This window comes from Lactuca virosa, chromosome 7, assembly GCF_052849685.1.
Source record: "Lactuca virosa cultivar CGN04683 chromosome 7, Lactuca_virosa_CGN04683_v6, whole genome shotgun sequence".
Lineage (NCBI taxonomy): Eukaryota > Viridiplantae > Streptophyta > Magnoliopsida > Asterales > Asteraceae > Lactuca > Lactuca virosa.
The window spans coordinates 274,777,242-274,787,841 of NC_136432.1; the positions used below are offsets into that span (position 1 = coordinate 274,777,242).

General features: G+C 37.1%; 1 protein-coding gene across 12 annotated transcripts; it reads left to right on the forward strand.

Moving 5' to 3' along the window:
- Positions 1-364: 364 nt before the first annotated feature.
- Positions 365-10,249, forward strand: LOC145124183 (uncharacterized). Of its 12 annotated transcripts, none has more exons than XM_079059430.1 (7): positions 365-795; positions 888-1,286; positions 1,687-1,764; positions 1,867-2,013; positions 2,086-2,220; positions 2,470-2,664; positions 8,192-10,249. In XM_079059430.1, the coding sequence occupies exon 7, from the start codon at positions 8,198-8,200 to the stop codon at positions 9,410-9,412; it is 1,215 nt and encodes a 404-aa protein (XP_078915556.1). In that variant the 5' UTR covers positions 365-795; positions 888-1,286; positions 1,687-1,764; positions 1,867-2,013; positions 2,086-2,220; positions 2,470-2,664; positions 8,192-8,197; the 3' UTR covers positions 9,413-10,249. The 12 variants fall into 12 exon arrangements, 11 of the variants coding, with proteins under 11 accessions (XP_078915556.1, XP_078915555.1, XP_078915562.1 ...); XM_079059429.1 differs by having other exon boundaries at positions 1,687-1,750; XM_079059436.1 differs by having other exon boundaries at positions 888-1,101; positions 1,206-1,286; positions 1,687-2,013.
- Positions 10,250-10,600: the final 351 nt, after the last annotated feature.

Consider the following 10,600-nt stretch of genomic DNA (forward strand, 5'->3'; position numbering starts at 1 on the left):
ATCTCTAGCAACCTACTCTATCACAAAGATCAAGTTCGCTAATATGGATCTTCAAAACCCACTAGATTTGAACAAATGAAATAAATTCTTTTTGGATTTTCGGGATTTTGAGGTTTAGACAAAAAGAAAAGCATAAGAAAAAAAATATTAGAAGGGTTTGGAAAGAATTAGACCAAGAAAAAGATAAAAAAAATAAAAATATTTTGGGAAGAAATGGTAAATGTGGTAAAACCCCAAGAAATTGAAAGAAATTAGGATCAAAGGTTAAATCTGCCAAGCTGTATAGACTATGGGGACTGAACTTGAAAAATTACCCATTTATTGACGACAGTGAATCTAAAAACCGTCTTCTTCATCACACCCGTTCAAACTCCCCCAACTTTCGATCACAGCCGTAATAACTCAACATTTACGGTTACTCTGAGGTTCCCAACCATTTTTATCTCCTCCGCACGTTTCCTTCATCTTCTTCCCCACGTTCACAGTCGGTTGTATCATTCCACAACCGTTCAATCGGTTTCTCATGGGAGTTCTTCTAACGTTCATTGATCGGTTTCTCAAACTATACAACCCACCACATGTTGGTTAATGGGTTCTCCTCGATCCAGTAAGACAATAATCGTAGAAGCAATGCTCCTGATTATTCATGAATTGCACAACCACGTTGTCACTTTATTGGCCCTAACACTGATTCCCATCTCTTGATGTGATATTTACTAAATTGGGGGTTCACCTGTGCCATAAATATAGATTATGGAGCCTAAATCGCATAACCTAGAAGAACAGCAAGACAAGGTAATTTTGTTTCTTGAATCGTTTTAACTGCATCTGTCAATTTAAGTTCTTATTTGTAGTTGAATTTATGGTTTCTAACCATATTCATGCAGAAGTATGAAGCTTTTACATAGAACAAGATAGATCATATGAAAGTCTCCAAGTTACCGAAGGTTTCACCATGAAGGACAATCCCAGATGTGCATCAGATGTGGACAAACGAAAAAGCTGACTCCGATTGTGCAAGTGTGGAAATAATCGAGTTTAGCCAGCACTTCAACCCGTCACCATGACTTTCACCACTATCAAACGCCTCAAGATTATCACGTAAAACTCTATTTGATCACATATATGCGCTTCTCTCTCTCTCTCTCTCTCTCTCTCTCTCTCTCTCTCTCTCTCTTACACACACACACTCATTTACTTCCTAGACTGCATTTTCACCACACAGAGGCACCCGATTTCTATCTATCTATCTGGTTTGGAATCAAAGACCACCACTCACCTCAAAGGTATGAATAATCTCCTTCTTTTACGTTATTATTTCCTTTTTGCCCTATTCAATGTTTATTTAGATTAGTTTTTCATTTAATTGGATGGCTTCTATATGGTAATAGTTAATGAGGATGTGGGCGTTGATGTATTTTATAATGCATACAAAGTGTTTGATGCAATGCCTAAGTGAAATACCCCTCATAGACCCTAAAACTTTATATTTAGTTTTATGTAAACTAATGTTTATATCATATAAAACATTGAATTTGAGAAAAGAAAGTATTAACAACTTTATAGATTGGTAGTTTCCATAGTTTCCTATTGGTCAACATCGATGTATGTCTAAGAAATAAAAAGATTTGATGGGAAAATATCTAAAATAGCAATGTACTTACCATTGTTTGTTTTCTGGTGTAGTTTTGACAAATGGATTTTTGATTCTGATGTTATTGTGTGTCTGTTTGAAGAGAAGAACCCTTTGGTAAAGTGGAATCAGTATGCAATCAAATATTTATGTTCTTAAAGTATTACTTAACCTACTTTCACTTTTTTTTTATGAATGTTTCCTTATTTTGCTGCATCTAAAAATCTTTGTAGCTGGTTGGTTCTCAGAAAAGAGAGACTTATATGTAAAGATTTTCATGCCTACCCCTAGTTAATCAAACCCATAAGAAACTCAAATTCCATTATCAAGATTTTCCACGGGTCTAATCTGTAAATGGGGTTCTATTTTAGAGCAAATATGTAAGTTTTATTGAAGTGTACACTTTGCTTTTAGCTTTATGGTTTTCTTGATGCTTTGAAATGAATGGGCAGGTCAGATGAGTGATGAACTTGAACACATGACAGAAACAATAGACAGTTCACTAAACAGGTTTGGGTTGATGTTGGAATATCTTCAGGCGGATGAAATAAATGTCAATAAAGGATCAAAAGAATTAACCATGAATAGTAAGTAGATATATCTCATAAAAAGAAAAGTCATGTTTGAAAGAAAATGTGTATTCAAATTCTTGTACTATAATCATAAATAATATCTGACATCTGTCTCCCTATTTTGTTTACATTCAGAAAATTGATTGCACATGACAATTCCTTGCAAACAATTGACAACTCTTTATAGATGATTTTGCACATACTTGTGAGAATACCTTATATCTTGAGTCATATTTTCTAACTCAATTGAATTACCATAACCAGAGCAAATGGAAAGAAGATATAAAATCTAGCCTTCATGGAGAACTGAAGTCACTTTCAGTTGAGCTTAATCACCATAAATGTCACCAGAACTCATAAGAGATTTCAGTCATGCTCTCTGGTTTAGAAGAAAAGGTTGAAGGTTCATATTGAACTTACATAATAACCTCTCAAAAATCCTTCAGTAATGAAATTCAGGTATGTTTTTGTATTAAGAGGCAAACAAGTCGACATATTTTCAGATGTGCAAAAGAATCCATCACACACACTTCTCCCACCAAATGTACTCTCATCTATCAACATGTAGTTGTTAGTGATATAGGGGGCACGATAGTCTTTTCTTACAACATACGATGTCAATTTTTAATGGTACGGAGGAAGAAAACCAATGCATGCCGTCAATTTTGATAGTACAAAGGAAGAAAACCAAAAAAATAGCTACTATATTTTGTTCCTAAAATATGACAGATATATACCCTTCATACAACTACCCTTATAACAACCCGATGCTTTTAGGAAACCAATAATGTTAATTGCTTATGAAGTTTCTCGGCCTAAAACATCTTCTTTCTTTTTTCAGCTTACTTTCCCCAAAAGTGTCCAAAATAGTCATTCCTTTTATTAAATCTTCTATCTTTGATAAACTAATTAACCAATCTTTTTTATGAAATATAACCAAAATATCAAATCCTCAACTTCCTGCTCCAACTTATATTAAAGTGCTATAAGGCATAATAAGAACCAAAACAATCATTTCGTATTTTATTGAATTTAAACTCATGGTTTATTAAAAGAAAGTGTAGTATACTCTTTTTAACCCCAATATGACCATAATGCGCCTTAAAGTTACATATGTTTGTGTATTATAACAACTTACTTTTTCATTCTATCTTGAAATTTTTTACCAATAGTAATCAAACTTTTTAATAAAGTGATATATGCAAAGTGAAAACATCCAGTATCGGTAAAAAGCATAAGTACATTGTTATTATGGGTTAAAGTTTTCTAATATAAGTTTTTATAATGACTTTTATGAAAAAGTGAAGGGTCCATTAAATGGTTTGGGCTAGGCTACTTAATGTATAGGTCTTATTGAGTCTTTTGAATGTAATTGATGTGTTATTGGTGAGTTTACGGACAGAGAGAGTTTACGGCCGTAAACAGGTTTACGGTCGTAAACCTGTTTACGGCCAAGACTTTTCCCCTATATATAGTGAGATGTATGAGTCTGTTTGTGGTTGTTGATGATCCATTGAGTTTACGGTCATTCACAGAGTTGTACTAGACGTTTTTTTGTTATAAACGTGTGCAAGCTTTGGTTCATTCTTCTTCTACTCAATTCTTATCTTATTTGATTGTTAGATTGCTTGATCACTGGTTAAGATCCGTTTCTAGGACCTTACAATTGGTATCAGAGCAAGTCCAGTGTCAAATCATCTTTCAATCACGTTTTCGGTCAAAGAAGCTCAGTTTTATCATTGTTCGAGACTGGATTTGGTGTTTTCGTGGCAAAAGGGGATCAAATCTGAAATAACTTCTTGTTTTGATCAAGTTCTGGGCATTTACGGTCAAGTGTTTACGGCCCTAAACTCCCATTCACGACCGTAAACAGGCAATCTTCATTGACCGTAAACAGGCAATCTTCATTGACCATAAACAGGCAATCTCCCTTAATCGTAAACTCTCCTAGATCGTACACTCTCCTCAACCGTAAACTCTCCTTAACCGTAAACTCAACCGTTGACCGTAAACGTTGACTGCAAACTATTTTTTTGGCATTTTAGTTTATTTTTCAAGTCATCTTCAATTAACAAAAATTAATTAAAAAAATGGATTCTCAAGGTCAAGTACTTCATCATCAATTGGATTCCATCATGGGAACAACCACTCGCATTCCCCGATTGTTATCTGCAGAAGGGTTCCCATAATGAAAATACAAAATCGAGAAATACATCAAAATGAAAGATTTCAAGGTTTGGAGAAGCATTCTCAAAGGGCCAGTCAGAATCACCACAAATCTTCCAACTGGACAAGTAATTGACAAGTTATACGCTGATTACACTGATGAGGATTTCGAAAAGGTTGAAGAACAAGAAAGAGCATTGGCTACTTTGACTATGGCTTTATCACCCGATATTGCTCAAGGCTTCAGAGAATATACTTCAGCCAAAGCACTGTGGGAAACTTTGATTGAGATCTACGAGGGAAATGAAGATATGAAGGAAAGCCGTCAGGATATGTTAAGACAAAAATTCAACATGTTTAATTATATCGTTGGAGAAACCCAGGAAGCTCAGTTGCAGCGATTTACTGCTCTCACTACTGAGATGAGCACAGTTGGGATTTACTTGACTAAGTCTGAGATAAACAAAAAGTTGCTGAATTCACTTCCGAAGTCGTGCGATATGAATGTAGCTGTTATCAAGAAGACAAAAGATCTCAATCGTCTTAGTCTTGCTGAAACAATGGCAATCATCAAATCCTGTGATCTTGATGACAAGCAACGAGAGATTAATCATGTGAATTCCTACTCGACTGCAAATCTTGGGATTTCTTCGAACAACGCCTTTTCATCCTTTACCTCCTCTCCAAGTCAAGATTTTGTTGTTCAACAACCTCAAAATCAAACCTTTATTACTCCATCCGTTGCACCCTTTGTTGCCTCAGCATCAGTTTCTCATCCACAAAGTCAGTCTTTCGTTGTCCCTCAAGCTGTTTCCTCCTCAAATGCACCAGTTATGGTTCCTGCTCCCCATTCCAAAGAAAACGATGAAAATTTAGCTCTTGCCACTGGACTTGTAAATTGCTACAATGCTTTTGTAGCTGGAGAGCTTCCACCTCAACTCTTATTTGCTGACCTAGATCAAATTCATCCAGAGGATCTGGAAGAAATGGACATTACTTGGAAGATAGCTATGGCAGTGTTCAGGGCAAAGCAATTTGCTAAGAAGACAGGAAAGAATAATTGGGGAATGAATGCGGATAAGAAAGTAGGGTTTAAGAAGGGAAAGTTGCGTTGCTACAACTGTCACGAGCCGGGTCATTTTGCTCGTACTGTGACGAGCCAGGTCAGCAAAGTAACCATTTCCCACTGGAACCATTGTTCGATCACTACTTACTCTTCTGTCTGGTTTGGGACACTCACGAGCAAAATGACCCGGCTCGTGACAGTTGTAGCAACACAACTTTCCCTTCTTAAACCCTACTTTCTTATCTGCATTCATTCCCCAATTATTCTTTCCTGTCTTCTTAGCAAACCGCTTTGCCTTGAACACTGCCATAGCTATCTTCCAAGTAATGTTCATTTCTTCCAGATCCTCTGGATGAATTTGATCCAGGTCAGCAAATGAGAGTTGAGGTGGAAGCTCTCTAGCTACAAAAGCATTGTAGCAATTTACAAGTCCAGTGGCAAGAGCTAAATTTTCATCGTTTTCTTTGGAATGGGGAGCAGGAACCATAACTGGTCCATTTGAGGAGGAAACAGCTTGAGGGACAACGAAAGTTTGACTTTGTGGATGAGAAACAGATGCTGAGGCAACAAAGGGTGCAACGGATGGAGTAATAAAGGTTTGATTCTGAGGTTGTTGAACAGCAAAAGCTTGAATTGGAGAGGAGGTAAAGGATGAAAAGGCGTTGTTCAATGAAATCCCAAGATTTGTAGTCGAGTAGGAATTCACATGATTAATCTCTCGTTGCTTGTCATCAAGATCACAGGCTTTGATGATTGCCATCGTTTCAGCAAGACTAGGACGATTGAGATCTTTTGTCTTCTTGATAACAGCTACATTCATATCCCACGACTTCGGAAGTGAATTCAACAACTTTTTGTTTATCTCAGACTTAGTCAAGTAAATCCCAGCAGTGCTCATCTCAGTAGTGAGAGCAGTAAATCGCTGCAACTGAGCTTCCAGGGTTTCTCCAAGGATATAATTGAACATGTTGAATTTTTGTCTTAACATATCCTGACGTCTTTCCTTCATATCTTTATTTCCCTCGTTGACCTCAATCAAAGCTTCCTACAGTGCTTTGGCTGAAGTATATTCTCTGAAGCCTTGAGCAATATCGGGTGATAAATCCATAGTCAAAGTAGCCAGTACCGTTTCTTGTCCTTCAACCTTTTCTAAATCCTCATCAGTGTACTCAGCGTATAACTTGTCAATTACTTGTCCAGTTGGAAGATTCGTAGTGATTCTGACTGGTCCTTTGAGAATGCTTCTCCAAACCTTGAAATCTTTCACTTTGATGTATTTCTCGATTATGTATTTCCATTCTGGGAACCCTTCTGCAGATAACAATCGGGGAATGCGAGTGGTTATTCCCATGATGGAATCCAATTGATGATGAAGTACTTGACCTTGAGAATCCATTTTTTTTAATTAATTTTTTTGAATTGAAGATGACTTGAAAAATAAACTAAAATGCCAAAAAAAATAGTTTGCGGTCAACGTTTACGGTGAACGGTTGAGTTTACGGTTAAGGAGAGTTTACGGTTGAGGAGAGTTTACGGTCTAGGAGAGTTTACGGTTAAGGGAGATTGCTTGTTTACGGTCAATGAAGATTGCCTGTTTACGGTCAATGAAGATTGCCTGTTTACCACGAAGTTATTTCAGATCTGATCCCCTTTTGCCACGAAAACACCAAATCCAGTCTCGAACAATGATAAAACTGAGCTTCTTTGACTGAAAACGTGATTGAAAGATGATTTGACAAGACACAATGGATCATCTTTCAATCCAGTCTACTTCTCAATCCCTCTAAACTCTAGTTAGTCATATGTTTCACTCTCTGCGTCATTGGAAGAGATCCGACCTGAGTGTACAACATATGCATTCTAAATCTGACTTCTTCCTTAATAATTGTCTGCTCATCTGAAGTAAGGAGTATTATGGAAGTCCTTGATTATTGGGGTATATTAGGAAGCGGGAAACACGTTCTAATACAATTAAAATTGAACACTTATAGGTTGTCTGTAGATCTCACTGCTCAATTTAGGTGGACATCAATATTCTTGGTCGTCGTCAGCTGAATGGTCTTTTAGGAAAATTATCTAAGTTCATAGGATCTAAGGTCTTGTCACTTATAGTATATCCTAAATTTGTCACAATCTTTCGTGTTTAAGTGGACCACAAAACCGGCGATCGAGCAGACATAGACATGAAGGTAGAATTACCGATAAGCGGAGTAAGGCTGTCTAATAACATTGATCCCAGTGTGTCAAAAGTATTTTTAATGTTAGATTTTTTTAAATTTTTGAGTGAATTTCAATTTTATTTATTTTTATTTTTTTATTTTTTTTTTGATAAAATTTTTGAATTTTTTTTGTTTAGTTTTAGAAATTAGTTTCATTTTATTATACTTTTATTTTATTCTATTTTTGTCCTCAAAATGTTTTATTTTTATAAAGGTTTTCGGGTATTGGACTTTATCATTGTGGATTGCGGCCCATTAATTTCTCTTTTCGGGTATGTTGATTCCGACCAGGAATATGTTTCGCATCAAATCGACAAGTTTTCAAGGTTTAATCGATGAAAAATCAACTGTCGGTGTTTACAGCCAGACCGTTTACAACCAGGCTGTTTACGGCCGTGAAGTCCCTTTTGGTCAATAAAATTGATTTTTCTTCGTTTGTTTCACTTAAAAGCCAATTTGAATTGCAAACATGAGTAAAACATCAATTTTAAATGTTTAAATACATTGTTTTCTCATTTGGCTTATTTTAGTGCAGATTGAAATGGCAGAGCTCAAGTTTGCTGACAATCACAACCTGGCTATCCTCTTGGCTGATCCTCCGGCTGCTCACGGAGAATTCAAGTCAATGATGCATGGACTGCGAGAGTGTTGCTTGTCTACTGCTCTGATCGTTAATCCAGACATCTATCAAGGCTTGATCAAGGAATTCTGGAGGTCAGCAAAGGTGAAGAAAGGAAGTGATGGAGTTGTTTCTGTTGAGGCTTCAGTCAAAAACTGCAAAATCATCATCACTGAACAGTTCATCAGAAGTACGCTCAAAATTGACGACCAATCAACCTTCTCCACTGAGATCGAGATTTACCAAGTTGAAGAATTTCTTGTCAAAATGGGATATGAAGGTGTTTTCCCTCCAACTATAAAGAAGTTGCTGCCACCGTTCTGGAGATTCTTAGCTCATGTCTTCGTGAGCTGCATTTCCGGAAGAAAGTCTGGCGCAAATGAGATTTCTCTAAGAAGCACTGGTGCCATCATCGCTCTGGTTGCGGGACTGAATTACAACTTCTCAAAGTTTATTCTCGAAGAACTGATTTCAAACATCAAAGGAAAAACTAGGGACAAGTTCTTGTTGTACCCTAGGTTCATTCAAGTGTTCATTGATGAACAATTTCCCGATATGGCTAAAGATGGAGAAGTCCTTGACATGAAGTCTCTTGGGCCGAACACCGTCGGGTTAATGAAGCAAAACAGAAAGGGAAAAATTACTTTTCAAGGAAAGTTTCCCTTGGTGAAGTTTGGCTTGTTTGCTGATTCTTGTGAGGCATCTGAGTCTCATGTTTCATCTGACCGTGTGACCTCTGAAGATGATATTTTTTCTGAAGACGATGTTATTTCGGCTTCCGATCACGAAGATGTTGAAGCTACTCCTGTTGCGATGGTAGCTGAAGAGGATGATTTACGCTCTGTAAATGTTAAGAGTGATTTCAACAAGGGACAATCAGAGGATACGACAGAGAATGAAGAAAATGATTCCTTTGAGGATTTGGATCTTTCGGGCTTTGGCAAGGATGATATTCCTTTGAATCTTGGAGGCAATGCAAACTTCTTGTCAAATGAGGATCTTAACTCTTTCTTTAACACTATCCATGATGTTGCTCATCCAGCAATGGAGATAAGGGAGTCAGAAGACATTCTTGAGACTACGCCTCCTTCTTCTAATCAAATGGCTGACACTTCAACTCCTATGGAGACAAATTAAGGGATTCCTCCCCTTGAGGATGTCATTCCTACTGCTAAGCCAACAGTAAGTGATTCATTGATGACTCAGACCTCTTCGCCTCCATTGAAGAGGAAAAGACTTGATCCAAGACCGGGTGTCTTTGTTCCAGAACTATCTCAAGGCCTTCCGACTCAACCAATGACTACTTGTTTTGCTACTTCTCCTACTCCATCACTTGAAGGTCCAAGTACTATTTTTGAGGTTGGTGGTTCTTCTGTTCCCCCAGAATCATCTCCTTCCAGTCTTTATCATGAAGTTGTCTCTGAGAGACTTGCTTTACATCTGTCCCAAGAACAAATCTCAGAGCCTTCCTCCCGAGCTAAAGGAATTTCTATTGAGGAAGGCCACTCAGGAGAAGATGATCCCACCATTCTTAGACTTCAAAAGGAGATCAGCGTGCTTAATCAGAAGAATATTGAGCTTGATATCCGTGTGTCTAATCTTGAAGCTGAAAACGCCCAACTTAAAATTTGTGTTGCAGATCTTGAAGCGGATAAAACTATGAAATCACAACAAATTTCTGATATGCAAACACACATGGGAACTTTGACTGCATGTTACTTTGATCTAAAGAAGAAACTGGCAGAAGAATTTGGCGACAGATTCAAATCCAGTGCCAGCCAGTCATACGGCCAGAGAGAGTTTACGGCCGTAAACAGGTTTATGGCCATAAAACTGTTTACGGCCAAGACTTTTCCCCTATATATAGTGAGTGTCTGAGTCTGTTGTGGTTGTTGATGATGCATTGAGTTTACGGTCATTCTCAGAGTTGTACTAGATGTTTTTTTGTTATAAACGTGTGCAAGCTTTGGTTCATTCTTCTTCTACTCAATTCTTATCTTATTTGATTGTTAGATTGTTTGATCACTAGTTAAGATCCGTTTCTAGGACCTTACAAAAAGGTGTCTAGGAATTTAAATCTATTTGGACTTTATGTGAAAATTTGTAGTGACTCATCATTTGTCATTGTAAACTGTGGATTTTATGTGGATTAAGAGTTCTAACTGTGGATTTATGTGGATTCTGACCAGTTCTAACTTTTTGATACTAAATAGCCTCAGATTTTTACTCCTATGGTTGTTAACATTAATAGATCAGGTTGCATAATTGTTGTAGGATTTGCTTTCTATAGATTTTTACCTTAACTTTTTGCATCTACAAACCATG